General features: G+C 30.6%; 4 protein-coding genes across 7 annotated transcripts; 2 read left to right on the top strand and 2 right to left on the bottom strand.

The window, feature by feature from the left end:
• The first annotated feature begins 3,451 nt into the window (after window positions 1-3,451).
• On the top strand, window positions 3,452-7,456 carry LOC100820488 (uncharacterized). 4 transcript variants are annotated; one of them, XM_014762579.3, is made up of 6 exons: window positions 3,452-3,655; window positions 4,677-4,739; window positions 4,770-4,799; window positions 5,082-5,153; window positions 5,421-5,474; window positions 6,903-7,456. In XM_014762579.3, exons 1-6 carry the CDS (start codon window positions 3,576-3,578, stop codon window positions 7,279-7,281), a joined length of 678 nt encoding a protein of 225 aa, XP_014618065.1. In that variant the 5' UTR covers window positions 3,452-3,575; the 3' UTR covers window positions 7,282-7,456. The 4 variants fall into 4 exon arrangements, with proteins under 4 accessions (XP_014618065.1, XP_014618066.1, XP_006588500.1 ...); XM_014762580.3 differs by having other exon boundaries at window positions 3,454-3,655; window positions 5,100-5,153; XM_006588437.4 differs by having other exon boundaries at window positions 3,454-3,655; window positions 4,677-4,799.
• Window positions 7,457-9,200: 1,744 nt separating this feature from the next.
• Window positions 9,201-9,776, bottom strand: LOC100812140 (probable steroid-binding protein 3). Its single transcript, XM_003536793.2, has 2 exons — window positions 9,746-9,776; window positions 9,201-9,535 (listed from the first exon to the last, which is right to left on the bottom strand). The coding sequence occupies exons 1-2, from the start codon at window positions 9,774-9,776 to the stop codon at window positions 9,201-9,203; spliced, it is 366 nt and encodes a 121-aa protein (XP_003536841.2).
• A 912-nt stretch (window positions 9,777-10,688) lies between these two features.
• On the top strand, window positions 10,689-14,284 carry LOC100527111 (uncharacterized). The gene is given in 3 exon segments (NM_001248133.2): window positions 10,689-10,756; window positions 11,284-11,361; window positions 13,648-14,284. Coding segments are annotated over 3 exon segments (507 nt in total). The 5' UTR covers window positions 10,689-10,736; the 3' UTR covers window positions 14,057-14,284.
• Window positions 14,285-15,963: 1,679 nt separating this feature from the next.
• Window positions 15,964-22,655, bottom strand: LOC100802524 (nucleolar protein 14). The gene is made up of 13 exons (XM_006588483.4): window positions 22,183-22,655; window positions 21,486-21,624; window positions 21,243-21,313; window positions 20,942-21,001; window positions 20,638-20,850; window positions 20,420-20,548; window positions 19,369-20,058; window positions 18,807-18,999; window positions 18,500-18,693; window positions 18,061-18,165; window positions 17,243-17,382; window positions 16,628-16,906; window positions 15,964-16,518 (listed from the first exon to the last, which is right to left on the bottom strand). The coding sequence occupies exons 1-13, from the start codon at window positions 22,567-22,569 to the stop codon at window positions 16,254-16,256; spliced, it is 2,865 nt and encodes a 954-aa protein (XP_006588546.1). The 5' UTR covers window positions 22,570-22,655; the 3' UTR covers window positions 15,964-16,253.
• Window positions 22,656-24,125: the final 1,470 nt, after the last annotated feature.

Genomic DNA, 24,125 nt, shown 5'->3' with positions numbered 1-24,125 from the left:
CCACATAATTTAAAATTTTAAAATATTTATAAAAAAAATATAATTTGTTTTGAGTCTTATACCTAATGTTTATGAACTTCCACCCAAGAAAAATGTAGTGACTTAATTGCCTTGAACTATACCTTCTTTAACCGGATTTTAGTACACAACCCTTATAATATTGGCATTCATTTAGGTTTTAAGAAATGGTAACGCGTTACACGGCCTTGTTCATATATCTTGTTTCGTGAGTGTCACTTAGATATTAACATGTATCTCACAGTAACAGTCTCACCACCACACTCAATAGGTAAATCCTCAAAGAGTGGTTTGTGACTCTCACCCCTATAATAATTGTCATCGGATTCATTAAGATGTATTTTTTTTACCAAAAAAGGCACATATATAAATATTTCAACCTTAATATTGCCACAATTTATAATACACATGGTCATAAGAATGAGAAACGGAACAACTCCACAAAATCTTATTTTGGTGCACTTTAGTCAGCAAACAATTAATTTGTTGTTACCCGTTGAACTTCATTCATGGGATTACCAATCACACGAACTTGTTGTAACTAAATAATGGGTCCTAGTCCTATTCCCCTTGAATACTCAAGTACTTGTTGGCGTGTCAACCCTTTTGTAAGCGAATCCTTAATATTATTTTCTGGCCTAACAAAGTCAAGAGAAATGATACTATGAAAAATCAAATTTCTGATAGACTTATATCTCACTCTTTAAGTGTCTTCTTTTTTCATTAAAATTTTTTGCTAGTAACTTTAGATATAGCAACCTAACTATCACAATGCATTGGAATTGGAGGTATAGGCTCATTCAACAATGGCAAATCACATAACAAATTTTTAAGAAACTCAGTCTCACTAGTAGCAGTATCTAAAGAAATAATTTTTGCTTCCATGGTAGAACATGAAATATTAGTTTGTTTGGTGATTTACATGATACTGCACCACCTGCTAAAGTAACGATATAGCCACTTGTCGATTTTGTTTCATCAAAATTAAAAATCCAATTTGCATAACTAAACCCCTTAATTACTACAGGAAAACATGTATAATGAATGACATAAATAATGGTTCATTTTAAGTATCTAAAAACTCTTTCTAATACAATCCAATGAGAATGATCAAGATTATTAGTATACATTTCTACTCTACCACCTACATATCCAATCTCAGGCTTAGAAAAATTTGTCAAATACAATAAAGAACCAATAATTTGAGAATATTTATGTGAGAAAATTCCTTTACTCAAATTTTTCTTTAACTTAATGGATGAGTCATAAGGAGTAGAAACATATTTCACACTAAAATAATTAAACTTCTTCAATAGCTTTTCAACGTAATGTGATTGGATTAAAACCATGCAATCATTTTTTTTATAAGCTTAATACCCAAAATCACATCTACAAGACCAAGGTCTTTCATATCAAAATTACTAGACAAAAAAGACTTCACATCATTTATGAAATACATATTACTATCAAATATCAATATGTCATTCACATACAAACATAAAATGACACAACCAGTATCATCAAATTATTTCACATACACACATTTATCACTATTATTGATTTAAAAACCATACAAAAGAACAACTTGATCAAACTTTTTGTGTCATTACTTTGGAGCTTGTTTCAAACCATATAAAGATTTAACAATTTTGCAAACTTTCTTTTCCTTACCCAGTTCTACAAAACCTTCAGGTTGACTCATATAAATTTTTTCTTCTAATTCACCATTTAAAAAAGCAGTTTTTACATTCATTTGATGAATTTCTAAATTAAAAACACAAGCAAGTGCAATTAAAACTCTGATAGTAGTAACTTTAGAAACAAGATAATATGTATCAAAGAAATATATACCTTCTATTTATTTACAACAAGTCTTGCCTTAAACTTTTCTATAGATTCATTAGTTCTTAATTTCTTTCGAAAATTCCACTTACAACCTACACTTTTGCAACCAGGGAAAAATAAGTAAGAAATCAAGTTTTATTAGTTTTAAGAAAACTCATTTCATCATTAATAGTTTCTTTTCAAAAAGGTGCATCAATGGACCTCATGGTTTCACCATAAGTGTTAGGATCATCTTCAAATAGAAAAGATCAAAATTCAGAATCAAAATCCTTAACTTTTTTAGATCTTTTACTCTTCCTAGATTAAAAAACAATGTCCTTATTAACATTACTATAAGAAGATAAATTAGAACAAGAAATATCACAAACAAATTTAGACAATTTATTTTTCAAAGAAAAAACATTTTCAAAGAAAGTGACATTTCTAGATTCCATAATAGTATCATTAGAAATGTGAGACCCTTCTAAATTAACAACCAAAAATCTATAAGTAGTATTATGCAAATAATATCCAACAAAAACACAATCAATCGTTTTTGGTACAATTTTCCTTTTCTTATTAATAGGAATGTTAATCTTTTCTAGACACCCCAATGTTTCAGATTTGGTTCTTTTTTCTCTATAGCTCATAAGGGGTTTTTTCAAAAAAAAAGTATAAGGTACTCTATTAAGAATACGACATGTAGAATATAAAGTTTCACCCAAGTGTTCATTTTATTGCTTTGCGTGTTGTATTTTCACATGTTTATTGTTTTGTTAGCAAGGAGCTACATATGTATAAAGACAACCAGTTACTAATGTGTAACAACAAAATACTTGTAGTACTAAATTAAACAACAAAAAATAAAAACCAAACAACAAACTTAATAATTTTAAAGATTTGACCAAGTAAAAGATAACTTCCAATGACCAAGTAAAAAATCACTCCCTAAAAGATATGAATAGAAATAATGAGATGCTTAATTTTCACATAGACTAATTCTAAGAGCATTTTATTTTTACAAAACATAACTGATAAAGAAAACATATTTTAATTCTAAATTTTAAATTATAAGAAAATATATTTTAATAATCTCTCATTAATTTAAAATTTAAATAAATGAAGTAATAAAATAAAAACATTTTTAATGAAGCTTAATACATTACGTTTTCATCCATTAATTAATTATGAGACTTACTATAAAGGGACTCAATCATATTCATGACATAAATTTTAATAAAAGAGAATGCTATTGTAGTATGACTATAAAAAAGAAAAAAGTAAATTTTCTCTCTAAAACGATTAATTAGAAAATTAATAAAAGAAATAAATGAAAAAATATATAAAATCTTGAACTAAATAAGAAAACAAAAATTACTTCAAAATATGACATGAATTAACAATACAATATAAAAAACAGAATTCTAATTTTAACTACCAAACTCTAAAACAAAATATTTTATTTTATAAAAAATAAAATTAATATAACTACTATATTTTTATAAATTTTAAATTATAAAACAAATATTTAGTAACAATTATTACTTTTTATCTCACCGTTTATCTCAACCAATGGTTAATTTCTCTTTCTCGTGCATTTAATCAATAAAGAAACGAAAGTGGAATTGTGTCAGAACTGAAGAATGCTTTATCAATAAAGGGTTTCTTCTTCTTCGTCTTTTGGATGACCATATACAATCTTAGTCTTCTTCTTCTTCGTGCGTCAACCCGCCATGGATCATGTCATCAATTGGATTTCCCTTGCGTCTTCTCTGTCAGAGTTCCAACCCACTATCGATCGGATCGTCAATGGGTAACGTTACGCCCTTATAGTTTTTTTTTTCTTTTTGTTGCTGTTGTTGTTGTCATTATTGGTAAAAAAATATCATCAATTTTATTGATAATTATTTTTTGTTAAAAACTTAATCTACTAATTTTGATAGAGTCTCTCCTCCCAATTATATTTCATCTCAAACCCGAGAAGTTGTTTAAAAATACCGAGTAGATTATCCCTTGCTTCTTGTTGTTCCAGTTAATTTGTCATGCACTATAAAAAAAATTATAATCAAAGGTGACCGATAATATGATTTTAAGATATTTATTTATTATAAAAATTAAAAAACTTAAACTTAATACACAAGATTTATATGTATTATAACTGTGTAAAAGAAAACTACTAACATTCAATCACATTCACAAACTATCATCTAATCTAAATTTATTGGTTTTTATTAGTATATTTTAAAAATTATATGAAAGATAATTTTTGATCGACTAATAGTATAAAACTTTTATAATCTCAAAAAATTTTGCCGAAAATTTTCATATTAGACAGCCACTATTATGCATCAGTATTTTCTTCTTCTTCCTTTGTTGTTCTGCTGATGCTGTTGTACAAAATTGAGTAATGATACAGATACAGGTCAAATGAGGATCCTAATTAATGGAGCTATTAAAAGTTTAGAACAAAACATATTATTATTTCAATAATATATAAGTTTTAAATAAACTTCCAATTTTGTTCTCGAACTATTACTCTCTCTCTCTCAAACAGTTCCTAAAATAATAAAACTATTTAAATTATATATGAAGTATTGAGTATTCATCAGTTTAGTCTTCAAGTTGATACGTTTCAGTAAAACTTAGGGACTAGTTTGAATAATTTTTTAATACTTAAGAGATTACATAATATGAATTTTTTTTAACTTTTTAAAACTACGTAAGTAATTTATCTTATTTTAAGGATCAATATTTAAAAAGAAAGGATAATACTTTAAGGATCAGATTAGTGTTTTATTCTTATCGTTCACTCTTACATGAATTTCATGTTTCAGGATTGTGTCCCAGACAAGTTGTTTAGCGACAAAGATTAATCTAATAGTTGAAAAATTCACTGGGCATAAATTTAGCGGTATGAGTAACACTAGTGTTGAAAATTACGCCCTTCTCATTGATTGGTAAGATTATATGCCCTTGTTATATATCTTGTAGTTGATTCCAGTTTAAATTTTTTTTAAAAAAAATATTTTGTTCCTTAATTTAATGTTCCATGAAGTATAAAGTTTGTTATACTTTGAATCAATAAAAAATCATCATGAGTATAAATTTTAAAAATATTTATCATACAAATTAAATATCGTTAGATGAGAGTCCAAAGAAACTTTACATTTTAATTAAATTCATAAAACATAATATTTCCGTAGTGGTTTACACTACTTAACAGTTAACACTACCGACAGCTTATTCTTCTTCTTTAGGGGTTCAAGCTTTCTTCACAGTCTTCAACACACCAAGGATCTTGTTATCAACAGGTAAGATTATGTCCTTGTCGTTGATTTGAGTTAATTTGTCATTGAGTATAGATATTTTTATACTTTGAATTAATAAAAAAAATCATCATGAGTATCATTTTTAAGATATTTATTATAAGAATTACCAAATTTATCTCTCGTTAGATGAGAGTCTAAAGAAACTTTACTTGTGCATTCTAATTAAATTCATGAAAAATAATATTTCTTTAGGGGTTTAATATTTACTTTACTTAACACTACTGACAGTTTCGTCTTCTTCTTCTTCAGGGGTTCAAGCTTTCTTCACAATCTTCAACACACCATGAATCCTGTCGTCAATGAGTAAGATTACGCCCTTGTCGTTGATTATTATACTTTGAGTATCATTTTTAAAGTATTTATGATAAACAATAACAAATTCATCTTATATAAGCAAATAGCTGCATTCTAATTGAATTTATAAAAAAATATCTTATGTATGGTTTTTAAGGTATTCATTTATAAAAATTAACAAAAACTTAATACACAAGTAAAAAAAATGAATAAATAATTCATGCACTAAATATTATATTATAATAATAAGTTAATTTTTATAATTGTCCTGTTTGGATAAAAAAGATTCCTAAACACTTACAAGACAATAAAATAAGAATAAAAAATAAAATGAACTCTTCTCGTAAACTAAAATTAGCTTGTTAAAATCAGTTTTTTTTAGAGAAGTTAATTTTTTCCAAAAGATGATTTTAATTTATGCAAGTTCATTTTAACTAAGATATTTTTTTTAGTATTTTCTTAAACACTTACAAGGATAAAAAAGATTCCTAAACACTTACAAGACAATAAAATAAGAATAAAAAATAAAATGAACTCTTCTCGTAAACTAAAATTAGCTTGTTAAAATCAGTTTTTTTTAGAGAAGTTAATTTTTTCCAAAAGATGATTTTAATTTATGCAAGTTCATTTTAACTAAGATATTTTTTTTAGTATTTTCTTTTCGTACGAGTGTTTATAGAGAAATTATCCAAACAAGGCCAATAACTTGTTAAAAATCATACAAAAAATTGTCATTAATTGACTAACGGTTTAAATTTTTTATAATTGTATATTTTTCTTAATTTTAAACCACGTATTGTGGCCGCTATGTTTTGTGCTTGAAGGAACTTTTGAATGGGAAAGTTCACAGTAGAAGCAAAGGTTTTAGGGGTTAAGCCATAGGCAAATAGAGTAGCTGCATACAGTTATGAACAGCGGTTTTAGATTTTTTTAAGTCAATGAATTTGTCTAAACTCAACACAATTTTTTTTTTGGTAAATGTCAATGATTTATGCACATTTTTTTACTGAAATTTGTTATATATATAAAATATAAACATCCACTGTGTATGCATCAATATCTTTTTCCTCCTCCTTTGGTTGTTTGCTAATGTTGTTGTACGAAAATCGTGCAATGATACAGGTTAAATGAGGACCCAATTTGAGCTATTAAAACATAGTAACCCCAACAAAGTTTAACACAACTGGTAGATTGTGGGATTCCTTAAACATATTGTTGATTCCTGACCATGTATAAGGAAAGACTTTGTTGAAAAAAAAAAATTACTTTAGTAATCTCTATCTTGGAATTAGTCTTTGACTATCGATCCGAAAATAGTATTAGTGCAAACAAAGAACAAAACATAGTACTATGCCAATAATGTATAACTTTTGGTGGGGTGATCCATTAATCCAATTCATATGTTTGACTCTAGCTAACATGAATTCCATGTTTCAGGTTGGTGTCCCTGATAAGAAGTTTAGTGACAAAGATTAATGGAGATTTGTTGTTGCGTGTTGCTGGTGCTGTTGGTGTAGCAGTGGCAACTATTGTTGTTGTCCGGTTGCTTTGGACGATGATTTCTGCTGTTGGTTGGTTGCTTTGGACAGTGATTTCTCCTGTTGTTAGGTTTCTTTGGAAGGTGATTTCTCCTGTTGTTTCATTGCCTTGGAAGGTGATTTCTGGTGGTGTTAGGTTGCTTTGGAAGGTGATTAAGGCGATTTTCGGTGGTGGTAAAGGAGGGAAGACAATGAAGGCTCCAGGGAGAAACTATCGCATGTTCAGAAAAGACTTTGAACTTAACCCTGCAAATTACTTCCGTAACTTGCGCAAGTAGACAAGCAGATCAAGTACTATTTATTACTTATTACTTAGTGCATTACTATGTCTATTTTATTTGATGAGATTAAGGTGTAGTTCGGTTATGAATTTAGCACAATTTGTATGTTTCAAAACATGTTGCCAACATGAACAACCACTTGAAGTAACACGAAGTAGCTAGTTTTCACGTATTTTGGTCTTTGAATTTGGCTGTGGAGAGAAAGAAAGTATTGGTTTATATTTTAAAATATTGCAACAATATTCCATAGAATACCTGAAAAGAGAAGATACGTTATACATAACTCCCATGTAGTTAGACATATAATCACAAACCACAATATCCTGATAAAATATTTAGAAACAGAATGTGAGTGTCAAATGTTACATTAAAAAATAGTACTATTGCGATCTGGTCTACTACAAAAGAACAAGAACAATCATCTGCCATATGTTTTACATATTCTCTTCTCTCACATTCCATACATGTACAAACTAAACCTTTCCATACATGTACATCAATGGCAAGACAAAATACCATGACTAACTATCTTTGGTGCAGTAGCAGTTAACTGCGAAAAGAGAGGAGGATTAAGTTACAGTTCAGTGTTCATGCCATTGTACTTTATTGTGCAATTTTCGTAGCTTACATACAGTCCATTCTATTGTAACTTTCTTAGTTAATATTTTATTACAAACATCCACTTACTTTTTATCCAAGCTGATAAAGAAAACTAGGATTAGATCAATTTGAAAGGTTGGAATTTGTTTTCAATTTGATTTTAACCCTATAGAAAGGGGATTAATTGTTCAGATGATCTTCATGACAGACACTTATTTATCTCTTGGCCGATTCTTCTCTATTTTTCTATGAACTACTCAATGCTCAATCACAGGATGTTACCAAGGGGAATAAAAAAAGAGTGCACATCTTACTGATCTTAGTGAATGGATTTCAAGAGCAAAAGATTTAAATCTAAATGAATGAACAATTAAAAGTTATAACAGAAGATAGACACACGGGCACTTGCATCGAAACAAAATATGTATATCAAAATCCATCATCTGGCTTGTATTATTAAACCATTAGTTTGACCTAACCAACGACACAGGATTCCTTCAATAAAGCATGGCATTATCTGAATCAAATCAGTATTTCAGGACAAGTTTTAAATCACTACATTGTAGAGAGCAAGAGTAGGTTATTCCATGAACTTACTAGAAAATGTAATCTTGATAAGTATACTAAAAACAAGTTTTTTTTTTATCAACAAAGTGTTAGTTTTATTAAAACTGTCACTTAGAGGATTGGAACCCGCAACCTCTGAGAAATAATTTAAATAAAAAATGGACTAGAAGAGTAATTTAGCATCTTATTTATTACCTTTTCATCTAAGTAATGTATTATTTTTTACTATCTAGGTAAATTTGAATTTTCTTTTATACCTATTTAATATTTTCTTTTATTATATAATTCCTTATTCTGCCTTTTGTGATCATTATATTTTTATTTTTATATTTTAAGTATTCAATTTGTTGTCTGTCATTATTTTTAAAGGTAATTAAAGTTTATTTTCATAATTACTTTTCAATTTTAATCATTATTTTAAAAGTCATACTTGACTAGTCGGTTCAATCAATTATATCGGCGGAAAATTGGTATGGTGATCGATATATTCATTAAAAAATGTGCTTTAGGTTCCTAAGCTTTAAGTGAAATTGGAAATGCAACAAAAATCCCTTTCTTAAGCAATAAAAGAAATTAAAATCAATTAGAGGAGCTACATGAGATGCATGAAAGAGAAATCCAATCCCGTGTCCAGAATTTGGATAGAGGAATTTTATTAATATTATTAGGGATTTAATGGTGATTGAGTTTGGTAAGAGATCATGTCACTCACATGATAGAGTACAAAATACACTTAGGTTATCATATGATTAATTGAGAACACGAGCAACCACAGGGTACTTAGCTTGGAATTTGTTCTCCCAGTCGTTGAGAACGCCGATCTCCTTGTTAGAGAGGTCAACGAGGGAGGGGGAGATGTCGTCGTTGTTCTTGCTCATCTTCGCCAGGGCTCTGCTGGTGTCTTTGCCGGCGAACATGGCGTAGGGGCCGCCGGGGCCGTAAAAGGATTTTCCAGTGCTGACATCGTAGACACGACCCACTCCCTTCTGGTCATCGAACCACTTCACCTTCCTCGTTACCCTCTGCTTCTCACTCTCACGACACAGCTGGCAACCACGGCGGGGTAGCCTACGGCACGACAATACTACAACAACATTGATCCGGCATAGGGGATGTCAGCTTCGAGGTCCTTCGAGTTCTGAGCTTCGCGACGTCGCGCGCAGGATGCATGCGAAAACCTAATCAAAAAAGCTTTTTATTTTTTAAAAATGAAGAAAGGCGGTTTTCTATTTACACCCATTGTAGAAATAAGTCCTACAAAGACGGGTCTCAAAGACCGTCGTAATTATCTTACCGCTATTTACAAAAATGCCACTGAGGGACATTCTAAGGCGGTGTGCGTCGTAAAAACAGCTTTTTTTAGTAGTGGGCTTTGTAGTTTTTATTGACAATAAGGTATCCATTAAAAGCTATGAAATTAATTCCTCGAGAAAATAAAATATCAATTATTTCTCCTCTCCACACATGTGTTGGTCCATGCACTTTTAAACGGATAAGTTTGATCCTTTGAAAACGCTTAAACTTAATCACATATTCTTTAAGTTAAACATTTAGGGGTGGTTTTTACTGTTACAAAGTTAGAAAAAGGACTAGTTTACATATTTTTAAAAGTTGTGGACTAATTTTATTAATTTAAAATTATAGGGAACAAAATCAAATTTGACTAAAAATTTAATGACTAAAAACATATTTTTTGTTTACAATTTTTTTTATGTTGTGCTTTTGTTGGACTATTAATGTTAGTGTCAATTTGTCTTAAAATTAAGAGGCTAAATTAAATATTTTAAAAATAAAGAAACCTAATTAATTTATGATGGAAAGATATACTTGTGATTATGATTTTTTTTTTCAATTTAAATTCGAGTGTTGTTATCTATCATTTGAAATGAAATATTTGGTTGTGCATGTGAAAAAAAAATGAAAGTTTTGACTTTGGAATCAAGAATAGCATAGTTCAAAAAAAAAGGGGGGGGGGGAGTGTGACAGCCACGTAAGCATGTAAGTGATGTAGCACGGGTCACTAGTAGTTTAGTTTAGTACACTGTTCACTTGACTATGGACTAAGGTTGTTTCCTTTGAGGATTGCGCGACACTTAGTCTTGCTCAAGTCAAGTCGTCTTCACTCACTGTGCTGTTGTGCTCGAGTAGTGGGTCCCTCACTTTATCTCAACCAATCCTTTGTTTCTCTTTCAGCTCCATTTGCCAATATATTAAACAAACAAATGCAACTTTTACTTGATCTTCTTCTTCACCAATATTTCTTCTCCTTCAATTAATTCTTCACCATGGATCGTGTCAGCCATAGGTAAGATTACCACGCCTTCGTCGTTGATTTTCCAGTTAATGTTTTATTCTTAAATTATTTTTTTGTTGCTCCTGTTAATTTTCATGTATTATAAGGATTTTTACACTTTGAATCAATCATAGATTCTAACAAAAATATTTAATTCAGTTGATTCAACATTCTCAATGTTATAAAAAAATTTATATCAATCTTCGATTCTTATAAATAAAAAAGCATCCTCAAAGATCCTGAGTATCTTTTTTAAGATATTTATCATAAAATAACTATCAAAGATCGTGAGTATTCTTTTTTAAGATATTTATAGTAAAATCAACTGATTTATCATACATCAACATTTTATAGATTGAAGTAAAATTAAACTTGGATCTCTAATACAAGATCTCAAATTCCTGTAAACATTTTGAATGAATAATATAATGATCCAAAATGCATCTCGTATGATTATAAGATGAGAGTATTTTTTTTGTCATGCTAATATTTCTTTCGGAGTTTACTTCACTTAACACTATGGAGATCTTCTTCCTCAGGGGTTCACGCTTTCTTCTCCGTGAGTCTCCGCTATTAGAGTTCGAGTTTCAATCCATCATGGATCCTGTCATCAATTGGTAATATTATGTCTTTATCGATAATTTCAAATGATATTTTTGTTCCTGGAGTTAATTTTCAATGCAGTACATGAAGATTTGTATACTTTGAATCAATAAAAATCATCGCAAGTATCATTTTAAAGATATTTATCATAAGTACTTGTTTCATGATGCTTTTCATTGAATCTTTTTCAACATATCATTCTTTTTTCTCTGAAAGAATTATGTAAATAGAAGGTTAATTATTGCAAATACACTTTTGATCAAAATAATTTTACTAATTTCAACAATCTTTTTGAACCTAGGTGAAATTAGATCCTTTCAAAATTTCTATTAAAAATATACTTTAAAAAAAAGTTTTTCTAACTTACAAGAGTCTAAAAAAACCACTCGTGCATAGATATGACAAAAAAAATTTGTATCCGTAAGTATCCGTCCCAATATGTTTCGACTTTGGTAGAAATATCCGAATTGATCAAGTATGTGTTTGTGTTCGGATTTTTCCCGGTAACCAAAAGTCGGGTACCGTACGGGTATGAGATTATTACATCCATCCCGAACCATGACTTGTCCCGTCACTTAAATTTTTTTGAATTTTTCTTTAATTTAATCAAAAGTCCTAAAATTTTTATTACTTGTTAATTTTATTTTAAAATTTTTACATAATTTAATATTCTTTTCTTAACGATTTTTGTAGACGCATGCACTATAATAAATTTATTGACATATAAGTAATTAAAAATAAATGTTTAACAATCAATTTATTTTTTTTAAAATCAAATGTTTAATATTTTTTTAAAAAAAAATATTTTTCTAATTTGAACTGGGTATCAGACGGGATTGAGATATCCGATATCCAGTTAATGTATTTTTTTTATGTAAAAAACATTTTCTGGTAGCTCGAGTTCATTTGTCATGGAGTATAAAGTTTTTTATCCTTTGAATCAATCAAAGATCATCATAAATATCATTTTTAAAGCATTTGTTCTAAAATAAATAATAAATTTATCTTATATAATTATGCATGAATAATCAAGGGGGTCTAACTCTCATATGAGTATTATAAACTCTCAATATCATGTACAAATACTCTTACGGATAAAAAAAATACGTAAATTGATGAGAGTACAAAATATTTATTGATGCACTATGATTAAGGTATTATAAAATTTTAACAAAATAAGTAGTAGTCAAATAAAAAATGATAAATAATTCATATAGTGAGTCTAATGATGTAAGTTTTTTTTAGGTATCATCTAATTGCAAATTATTATGTGTTATAATTATAAGCTTGTTGATTTTTTTAATTATCGTTTAGATAAGTTTTCTCATAAATACATATAGGAGGATAGAATAAAAAGAAAAAATGAAATAATTTTTTCGGCAAGAACTAAAATTATATTACGCACTAGTTAAAATTAGTTTTTTTTTAGAGAAGTTAGCTTCTCCAAAAGATTATTTTAACTTATATATAAATTCATTTTATTTTATGGGATAAATATATTTATGGAGAAGTTTATCTAAAATAAATTTTAATTGACAACCAGTGTAAACTTTTAAATTACCCACGTTGCCACTATGTTTGGTGCTTGAAGGAACTTTTGAAAGAAGTTCACAGTAGAAGCAAACGTTTTAAATTGAGGAATCAAGCCACAGCCATAGACAAATAGAGTAGAGTAGCTGCATATAGTTATGAACAGAGAATACATTTTTGGTAAATGTCAATGATTTTGCCAATACTCATATTTTCTGCCTTTTTTTTTTGTTATGCATCAATATCTTTTTCTTCTTTCTTTGTTGTTAGCTGATGCTGTTGTACGAAAATAGTGCATTAATGATACAGACCAAATGAGCACCACCAGAGCTATTAGAACCGGGAAAAAATAAATGGAGACCCAATGATATAATACACCTAAAGATGGATTGAGAGAAAAGAGAAAAATGAAATATAAATATACAGATGATATAACGTGATAGATAAAAAGACTTAAAAAAAAAACATGATCAGCGTTGATAGAATGTTTTAGTAGTGTCTAAAGATGACTATCCTTAGAACAAAACATATTGATACTAACAAGGTTCAGCACAACTAATATATATGGATAGAGAGAGATTTTTTAAACATGTTGTCAATGATCGATTTCAGATCATATGTATTGAAAAAGATTTTTTAGAGAGACAAAACTCACTATATATTCGATATATATGCCTAAGAAGGAATTAGTCTCTAATATATCATTTTTGGGGGTTAATCCAATTTCTTATGTTTCACTCTAACTATATATCATGAATTCCATGTTTCAGGTTTGTGTCCCTGATAAGTTGCTTAGGGACAAAGATTAATCCAATACTTGAAAAAATCACAGGGCATCAATTTAACGTTAAGACTGAATCATGTGATGAAATTTCAATGGGTGGAGGATGGTTGTTGTATGTTGCTATTGCTGTTGGTGTGGCACTAGCAGCTATTGCTGTTGTTTGGTTGCTTTGGAAGCTAATTTCTGGAGTTGTTTGGTTGCTTTGGAAGCTGATTTCTGGTGTTGTTTTGTGGCTTGGGAAAGTGATTAGGAAGATTTTCTGCTGTTGTTGTAAAAGAGGGAGGACAATGAAGGCTCCAGGGAGGAACATTCGCATTTACAGAAATGTCTTTGAACGTAGCCCTAGAAACTACTTTCGTATTTTGCGCAGTGATCAGCGTATGCTATTGGTTTGAAATCTCAAACGTGTTAATCCACGTCAAATTAGAAACAACTCATAGCTTCTGCATCCACATTGTCATGAAAAAATGAATGGCCGGGTACAAATTAAAGCTTTCTTATGTTTGTGTATATGGTGATGTTTCACGTGATGTGGTTTGAAGACGTGGTTTCAAATATCAAGGAGGTCTAGAGCTGTTTTCTTTTCAATTATTATAAACTGTTTGGTATTTCGATCAATAATGAAAAAAAAAAAAAAAAGACGTGGTTTTAATATCCAAATATGTTGTTGTTTGTGTTGCACTATGTCTATGGATGAGATTGAAGTGTAGTTTGATTAAGAATATAACAGTCTATTTTGTATTTGATGAGATTGAAGTGTATGCAGTTCGGTTATGAATTTAATTTACGGTTTTGTTTGTTACGCTTTTCTTGTTTATTAATTCATGAGGGAATGTTTGGATATATGACATGTGTGGATAAATTTATCTAAAAGTATTTTTAGTAAAAGGAAAAAAAATAAGTTTTTTCATAAGTTTAAATGAATTCTTATAGTAAGCGTTCATTTTCTTCTTTGACGCAAAAGTATTTGTAATTTTCTAATGCAACCTAATAAATGTGATTTCTTCTAATTCAACGCACCTTAATTATCAATTAAAAAAATATTTATTGATTCTTTGATCTTTTTATTTTCTGTTTCCCATGTGTTACTGTGTTAGTGTATTCTTTTTTAGAAATAATTGTGTTCCATGCGGATACCTCTTCTAACAAAGGCATATTTAAAAGTTTTTTTACGGAAACACATTTAATTCGCTTCATTCATCACCAAACTTTTAATATAAGATATCACATGATAAGTGATAAGTGTAGAGAGCAGGTAAGAATGGTGCAACTCTAACATAACATGAGTTACACTATTAACTTGTCTCTGAGCAAATACAACAAAAAAATGATGATATTAAACTTTAATAGGTTTCTACATCTACATTTATGAATAGCCCGACCCGACCCAGCTTTAATTTATCCCATACTAAGAAATTAAAAGAGAATATTTAGTTAACATGCTGAGTTATAGAGTGTTGATTGAGGAGCATTTAATACATTCAATAAGATACTTTCATATATTTCAAAGGTTTAAATATATGTTTAGCTCTTATACCATTTAATTTTTTTTTCTTATAATACTTTAAATAATACTTTTTTTCATTATTTAAAGTAATTTAAAAACTAAAAAGAAAATAAATATAAATTATAAAAACTAAAAAAATAACTTTATAAGAACAAAAAACAAAAAATATTAAATTATAACAACTAAAAAGATATTTAAGTCTATTTAAAAAACAAATAATAAATAACTTGTGTTTTTAAGATAACTTTTTTTATAAACTTTTTATTCGTTAGCATTTGCCTATAATAAATAAAAATAATAACTATATTTCTTAATTTATATCATTGCCTTAAATAACATCTTTAAAAATAAATGAAGCGAATGCTTCACTACCAAATATATTTTATTTTATTTTTAAAAAAAACAACTTTCTAGCAATTCTGTATATAGGAATCCTTGCATTAACATATGCATGTCTACTACGTAGAATTAATCAAAAACTTCAAAAAAAACATCAAAATAGTTTTAACAGGTTGTTATCTTTTTCTTATTATTTTCTTATATTCAAAAGTTTATCCTTTAGTCTTTTTAGATCCTAAAAGTTCATGGTTAAGATATGCCTCAAAACTTTGGGACTCGTAGAGGTCCTTACAAATTGCTCCCTAACAAAATCCTTATATCATCATTGGAATTTGAATCGATATAATTGTAGAAGGGAAATTCAGTACAAATTAGATTGAAAATTCATTTGCAAAATTTTATCTTGGTTCAACCAAGCTGGCTATGAATGTTTCCAGAGAGACAACTTAGATGAAGTTGCATCAACTTACAATTCTCTTATTCCTCAAACTTGAATACAAGAGTAACGCATTCCTTCCCAGAAGATTAATATACCATTTATCACCACCATTTGCTTCAACTTTTTAATAGTAAGTGGGGAAAGGAAGACCTAGCTTATAGTCAACCACCATAAACATTCCAAGCATGTTCATGATTTATCCACTCTATAGACTAGGCTGCACAAAAATGACTCCTTGAGCTGATTAAGACTGAAGGTAAAGCCTTATGTGTTTCAGCACAATTCATGGGGAAAAATACACAAGTTTTTATCTCCTCCTCTTCCTACCTTTTCCTAGTTGTCCAGATTTGAAGGCATGTTCTTGCTCTTGAAGGAAAGCTTTAGCTCTTCCATACTTCTCTGCTCTATCTTTTTCCTGTAAAGACCTCTCTTTTTCCTTCACCTCCAGCAAGAAGTAGTTGTCTTTACGCAATTCTCGTGCAGCCCCTTTAGCTTCACGCTTCAAATGTTTCTTCAATTTTCTCAGTTCAGCTCGTTCACGGTCAGGATCATAGTCTCTGCCCTTGACATAGCTGCAGAACAAATATGACATATTAAGTGCTTAATTTGGGTTCCTTTTCTGATTCGCATGTCTAAGGAAACATATTATCAAATGTAAGCAAGGGAAAAGAAGGGACTTACTTCTCCTCAAACTTGGGATTCAGTAATTTGATTGGTACTGGCTTTTGTTTCCGCATTTGAAGTGGTCGCCTCAAAGTGTGATGCTCGTCCACTTTCAACTTAATGAGCTCAGCCACATCTTTAATTTTATCTCGTAATGCATTTGACATATTTTTCTGTTCTGCTATTTCATTTAATAATTTCAAAATTGGTAGGAATATTTCAGGAAATGAACTTAAGCCTTCATAGACGTTAACGTATCCTTGTAGAGTTTCAACGACTGCAACTAATACACTAGCCCTGTAATCAAAGAATCATAATTAGCCAACATAAATAAAAATTAAAAACCATAAACCTTCAAAAAGGAATCATCAAGATCTGAACATAGAAATCTTCAATATTAGGAGCATCAGTATTAATTAACAAGACTATAGCTATAACACAAAATCTAGATGACCAGCTCTTGATAATGCAACTCAAGTACACATCCCTGCACGCCTGCCTAACATTTTTTTCTGTTTTAAAAACACAAAGTGACCCCATTCAAAACCAAGACAGTCAACATAAGAACAACAAGGAGGTAACCCTTTTTCTTTCTAGATAACTGGTCATAACTCGTAACAAATTATTGGTTACCTGAAACTAACAGAAGTGAAGAAAGAAGAGTCTTCTGGCATGTCTATTATCTTGAAGAAATTCAGAGGACTAATCTCATTCACTATCTCGTGTATGCATAGGAGAGGCTTGAGAGCTTTCAGTTCCATAAGATGATATAACTGGCATAAAACAAATATGGCCATTTCAGTGTCCATACATAAAACTGTAATACAACCATGAAGTACAGCACCACATTCTCAATATTGTACCCCAAATGCAGGGTCTAACTAGGTTATGGATAAACTCAAATGCTAGCATATCATAATAATCCTCCATTAAATGTTCTTCTACTATCTATTTATTATGTTAAAAGTATAGTATTGAACTAATAAAAGAAAAAGAAAAATGACCCTGTTCCATATTATTTATGGTCAAGAGCAATACAGTCACAAAATTTAGCCATAGAATTGTAGACTGGAAAAAGATAAAATGTTAGGGTATTAGTATAGGGCAACAGCAGGAAAGTTCAAGAAAATGTACAGCAACCGCTTCAATGCACTTGTTTTCTCAAGTGGATTTTGAAGTACAAAAGAAACTGTTTACAAGGAAAGGAGGGTACAGTCTAAATGGAAAGGAGTAGACAACAATATTAGCAATACTTTTGAGGACTTTGGTTTTCTAGCAAAGAACTAAAATATCTAAAATTGTTTTCTCGTTCAAAGAGTGGAAGATGCTAATAACACATGATGAGGTTAGTAGCCCCCATACATAAATAAAAATAAAAATACATACAAGCACACATTCACCCACCACATAATATGATTCAAAATACAGAGGGTCAAATGAAGTAGTCATACCTGGGAATCTTCATCTGAAACATGTTTACTTTCAGTAGCTGCCAACAGCGAAGTTCGAAGAAATATTATTGCTTCGGGACAGAATTTCCGAGACTGTCTAAATACCTGTATTTTATATATTAAGTACATGAGCAAGAAGCAAATGTAATAAGTGAAAAAGAAGAAAAAATTGAAGTTCAGCAATACAGTAAATATCTTAGTAGGTAAATCCCTTCAAAAAAAAAAATCTTAGTAGGCAAATCATCCAAAAGCAAAACTCATTTCTGGAAACAAATACCACTAATGGGTTTTTTCATGAAGCCTAGGTCAGTTGCCACCATTTCATGATAGAATCCAAATATAGTCTCCTTCAGATTTCATCATGGATGATGCCATACAAATAGCGTAAAAGTTAGACAGAACAAACTCAATAAAGAATCTAGCCTCAGGATATACTTACTGAGAGAAGCATAGAGCATAAGAAAGAGCCAATGGCAATATCCCGACCAGATACTATAGGGCAACGCATCAGATATTCACACATCAACAATATCACAGGAGTCATAACTGGATGCCTAAAGTCAGAGCATGGAAATATCATGGACCACAAACGCAAGAGGCACAACGTTTTTGAAGAAGGCCAACTGCTACTTTCTGTGACAACAAAATGATTACAGATAGGGTGTTACCAAAATATCCAAAAATTCATAATTCTCCACAATAGTTAACATAGAGAATGCAGCTGTTCGACAACATTTCTTTTCAACCTGATTGTTTGATACTCTCAATGAATTGTTTTCTAGTAGTTTCTATTCTGCGACGAGCACATATTGCAGCAAAGTATGGGATTTCCATACTCATCTCTATCAACGGTTTCACCAGCATATTGAGTAGCTCAACATTAAGAGGTTCCTTATTTGCCAAAACAGCAAAATATTGCAACAATACTCCATAGAATACCTGAAAAGAGAAGATATAAATGCCTCCGATGTAATAAGCCATATAATAATCACAAACCACAATATCCTGATGAACTATTTAGGAATACAATGTAATAGTGTGACAAATGTTACATCCAGAAATAGTGCTAGGGCGATCTGGACTAGACTACAAAAGAACTAAAGTGAAGAACCATGATATAGGTTTTCCTAAATTGTCAATACAACATCAAAGTTAATGCCAAAAACACTATATTCAAGTTGAAAATGTCAAAGAGATAACAGTTTTGCTAATAAAGCAATCATGGATTCAGTACACATACATACAAGATGCATGAAGAGAAGATCCAAGTCTTAACAAAAAGTAAATAGAAAGGAACAGGTTTCATACTTGCATTTTCTTTCGATTTTCTGCTGCGAGTGTGATTGGATTACTTTTCCGAATCCGATTGATAATCAAAATAATGTTGTCATTTGAATGTTTATCCACCAGTGAACATAATTCTTCAAAAGTCTTCGGAGCTTGAATTATATAAGGAATGTCCAACTCTTTTGACTGTTTTCCTCCAACATCTATCTTCTTGGCATCTGAAGAATCCTTATCTTTTTTTACACTTTCAACAGAAGCATTTCTTTTTGCTTTTATATGAACTGCAGCATCCAATCCTTTTACCTCATCAAGGTCTTCTGAAGCTGTTTCTATATCCTCATCACTATCATCTTCATCTTCTAAATCTGCACCAATATCATCATCATCACTTTGTTCCCAATCTTTTAAAGAAAGATCCTTCTCATGTTCATCAAGATCTTCATCTGATCCTTCATCGGCATCTCCAGAGCTTCCCAAATTGTCAGAATCTTCACCATCATCATCTTCACTAGCAGAATCTTTCTCATCTCTTCTTTTAAGAATCTCATCAACCCAACCCTTCTTGGTCATAATTTGTTTATTAACAGAAAAGGAATCACCAAGATCATCACCAGAGATAGATCTTGGTTTCTGTTCAGATGGCTTTTCTGAATCTTCACTGTCTTCATCACTTGAATCTTCAGCAGCAACCATCCTCTTCTGCCGCTCTTCCTTAAATTATGAATAAAAGGATTTATAGTTGACTCTCTAAAATAAAGATGTATAGAACTTTACCTCATGCAAATAGTCCATGATTAGAATCCACAACCACTGGGTTACATGGCAGCAACCTTATTAAAATACAAAAATCAATCATGAATTTAGTTTACCAGTCCCGACTTCATTACCATCCCTCCACTTCATCCATAACAGCAGTCTAAACCATCTTAAAATGTAGCACAGCTATATAGCTAACATCAGAGCTTAACTAATGAAATGCGGGCAAATGCTCCTTTATATGTATGGGTAATTTTTTTATTAATTGTATAATAACAAACTTATGTTTAAAAGACATGCAAAGTCATAAACATACCTCCAATTCCTCTAGACGTTCTTTTTCCTCCTGAGCAATCTCTTCTGGTGTCTTTGTCCTATCTGAAGGGCGAGCACGCATTTCCAATCCCATTTGTTTGACAAGTTTGTCATAATCATCAGGTTTTTCCTGCCAAAAATTGAAAGTTGGAATGTTGGATGTTCTTATAATAGGATGAAGTTATCAGGCCAATAAGAACTCTCATGGATGAGTAGTACCTGCACAGAATTACCCATTGTCCGAGTAGCAAACATGCAGTCCTTATTACTTTGCTCATTTGAAATACTTTTGTTCACCAGAGCCTTCAAAGCATTCATCTTGTTGGGTTCAGTCAAAGATAACAAGGCTTCAGAGTGAACCAAGGAAGTGAAATCCTTGTCCAATTCTTCCACCAAGTTTTCATTTTCTTCTTTGTCTTTCGCCTTTTGAGCCTGGAAAATATTGGAGTGAAAAAAAAATGTGAGCAAAAAGAATAGGGGACAAATAAACTACCATAGCCTTGATTCAAGAAATATTCCACACCTTGTAAAATTTGCTTTTTGAGATAATTTCTTCCATCACTTCCTTCTTGCTTTTATGTCTCTGCATAAGAAGTCACAATTAAGAACCTTAAGAACCATCTTCAAAATATTTCAAAATCCAGCAACAACAATTGCAAAAATTTAGCAAGGATAGGATATTAACATTTTAGATAATCACAACATGAAAAATCACTCACAGATTACACAACCCATACATGATACATAACATTGTATATGCATAATGTGATTATAACATGAAACAAAAATAAAGGTAGCAACATCAATGGCATAACAGGCCTTACATTTTCCTCCCCATCATCCGCACTAATTTCCCCCGGAATCTGCATGCTCCGCTGAACCAAATTTAATTTCTCTGCAAAATCCAGCACTAACCATAAACCCAAGATACAAAAATAACACAAGCAGCATACTAAGCCATTCATTACAGTTGAAGCAGAATGTTCACAAATAAGCCATCAATTCAGCAGTCACAAAACAAAGTACATTACATAAAACCATCTAACTATCACACATCATTAACATACCATCAGTCTCAGCATCAACATCGTCAGGAAGCATCTCATCCTCAAAATCATCTCTTCCAAGAGAATCAATTCCCTCAAAGTCATCTTCCTCTCCATCAGACAAGTGATACTTGCTTTTCTTGCTCAGCTTCATGTTCAGCTAAAAACACCCAAAGAAAGAGAATTTACATCATCACTACATAGTCAGCAAACTTACAACATATGGCAGTTTGTAATCGGATGACATTCTAATACATCATCGCTACATAGATCATACATTATTTATTCTAAAATAAATTCACTTTTAAATATACTGATAAGTATAAAAAAATTGAGAAATGCTAGCACACACTCTCTAGCATATTCTTTTGAACACATTCTTCTTGTTTTCTTCATTGACTGAGATTTATTGGAAATCACAAAATTTGGTGAGTTTCACTTCTCATTAAGAAGTTTCACACATTATTATGTAATATCCAGTAAATTTTAACTGACAGTAGAGAGAGTGTTGCTACTTGCTAGCACTCCTCAAAACTTTTTTACACTGTCACCCGGTCATGTATGCTAAAAGCAAATGCTAACAACACAATCTCTAGCACACTCTTTTAAACATACTTTCTCTGTTATTGGTTGAAAATTCATTGAAAATCACATTTTTTTTGGAGTCCCTCACTTCTTATTTAACAACTAACATTGTCCTTTAAAAAAAGGAATCAACCTGGCGTTCGCGTTGGGATCGCAAGATGGCTTTCCCGAAGTCATCGAGCGCCTCATCTTTCTCCCCGATTCGCTTGTCGACGAAGAGGGAGGACTTGGCGCTCTGGTGGTACTCCTTGAGGAGCGTGTCGTTGCGCTTCTGGATCGCCAGGGAGCGCGCCAGCCCCATGCGCCGTGCCTCGCCCTTCCGCTTCTGCCCTAGCACCTCGAATTTCCTCCGCGACCAAATCGACTCGAAGGGATTGGAGGCAGTGCCATTGTTGTTGTTGTTGGCTTTCACTTTCATGGCCACGCCTTCTGGACCGAACTTCTTGCTCCTTTTGTTCTTCTTCTTCTTCTTCGAGTCGGTGCTGCTGGTTCCGACGCTGCGTTTTGATGATTTCGCCATGGATTTTGCACAGAGAAATGCAGCACCCGCGCTTGTGGAGGGGTTTAGGGTTTTTATGTTTGGGACTGTTGTGTTTTGTAGTTACGGCGCTAACTTCAGTGACACTGTTTTTTTTTTTTTTTCAAAGAGGAAATTTGATTTTAATTTTTTGTGATTTTATTTTTTTGGAAATCTTAAAAGTATATTAGAGATTCTTTAAGGTGAAAGTTTCACTCTTTAAGTTCCACCTCAGAGATTCTAATTTATAATATAAGAGGAGATATTAAAAGTATATTATTCAACCATAAAATAACATATATTTAAATTATTATTATTATTATTAAATAATAAATGGTGTAACATATTTAAATATATTTTTTAGTATAGAGCCGTGAGATTGTTTTGGAAAAAACCTTAAGATAATAAAAATTAAATTGAAATATATTATTCTGAATTGTATTGCATTAATTTTTTTCCTGGAATTTGAAAATTATGATTTTCTTTTATTTATATATATATATATATATATATATATATATATATATATATATATATATATATATATCACTTTAAAAAATATCTATCTTTAATGATAAATATTGTTTAATTCAAAATAATCATTTAATCATATTTTTATTTTCAATTCACTCACTTAAGCTAATTCAAATTCATCAAAAACTTCTTATAAAATGTATCTAAATGGCCTATTTATACTATCACTGGTAAAAAGGCTCAACACAAATAAAAAGGTCCAAAACAAATCATAATAAGCCTTAAAAAAGGAAACATTATTATTTTTTTAATTAAAAGGAGACATTTTTAGAAATTTAAAAGACTCAACAAAGACCCAAATTACATATATTTATATTCTAAGATTGATGACGTCACTTTAAAGTTTTCTTGTAACTTTTTTTGTCCTTTATCAACTTTTATAATTGAGGTTAACTAAGATCACCTTCCAAAAAATAATAGAAAACTAAATGGTGTATCGCACATGCAACACACAATAGTTCAAGGTCAAGTCAAGGATCCTCAAATGTTGGTGTAAGTATTGGAAAGGTAGTGGTGGTAATAACAATTGTGGTAGTTTTGGATTTAGAAAATTCACATTGAGTAACTCTACAAACAATTCTTTAAGTGAGAAGAAAAGAAAATAGGATGGATCAATATTTCTATAAGTGTTAAGCAAGAACAATGAAAAAACTTAATAATTACATTAAAAGATTACTTAAATCAATTGAGTCTTGTAGTACTATTGATAATACTAGTAATGTAGACCTAAATGACCCTTATGCAATTAACATTATTTTGAAGGAAAATGAAGCAGGGAGTTTCTTGGCTTGAAACTTGGTTTCCAATTGCTTGCTTAGGCTAAGTTCAACAAAGTACTTTAGCTAGTTTTTATCTTATATTTACTAGTTTAAAAACTCATTTCACTGTTTGATAAGTAAGCTTTTTAGTAATTTTTAACATTTTTTGAAATGTTATATGAAGTAGAGTTTTTTAAAATGTTAGCTTCGACCTTCTAGTTTCTTACATTTTTTCCTTTTTTATCCTTTATGTATTTATCAAATTTC

The sequence above is a fragment of the Glycine max genome, chromosome 10 (assembly GCF_000004515.6).
Source record: "Glycine max cultivar Williams 82 chromosome 10, Glycine_max_v4.0, whole genome shotgun sequence".
NCBI lineage: Eukaryota > Viridiplantae > Streptophyta > Magnoliopsida > Fabales > Fabaceae > Glycine > Glycine max.
The sequence above is the reverse complement of the archived record's forward strand: the minus strand, read 5'-3'. Positions and strand labels throughout refer to the sequence as shown.

Coding starts and splice junctions, on each gene's coding strand:
- LOC100820488 (XM_006588437.4), top strand. CDS start 3,576: ATGGATCATGTCATCAATTGGATTTCCCTTGCGTCTTCTCTGTCAGAG. Junction 3,656..4,676: donor ATCGATCGGATCGTCAATGG/GTAACGTTACGC, acceptor TTCATGTTTCAG/GATTGTGTCCCAGACAAGTT. Junction 4,800..5,081: donor TACGCCCTTCTCATTGATTG/GTAAGATTATAT, acceptor CACTACCGACAG/CTTATTCTTCTTCTTTAGGG.
- LOC100812140 (XM_003536793.2), bottom strand. CDS start 9,776: ATGTCCCTCAGTGGCATTTTTGTAAATAGCG. Junction 9,536..9,745: donor TGGCATTTTTGTAAATAGCG/GTAAGATAATTA, acceptor ATGTTGTTGTAG/TATTGTCGTGCCGTAGGCTA.
- LOC100802524 (XM_006588483.4), bottom strand. CDS start 22,569: ATGGCGAAATCATCAAAACGCAGCGTCGGAACCAGCAGCACCGACTCG. Junction 21,002..21,242: donor CGGATGATGGGGAGGAAAAT/GTAAGGCCTGTT, acceptor CTTCTTATGCAG/AGACATAAAAGCAAGAAGGA. Junction 19,000..19,368: donor AAAATCGAAAGAAAATGCAA/GTATGAAACCTG, acceptor TTCTCTTTTCAG/GTATTCTATGGAGTATTGTT.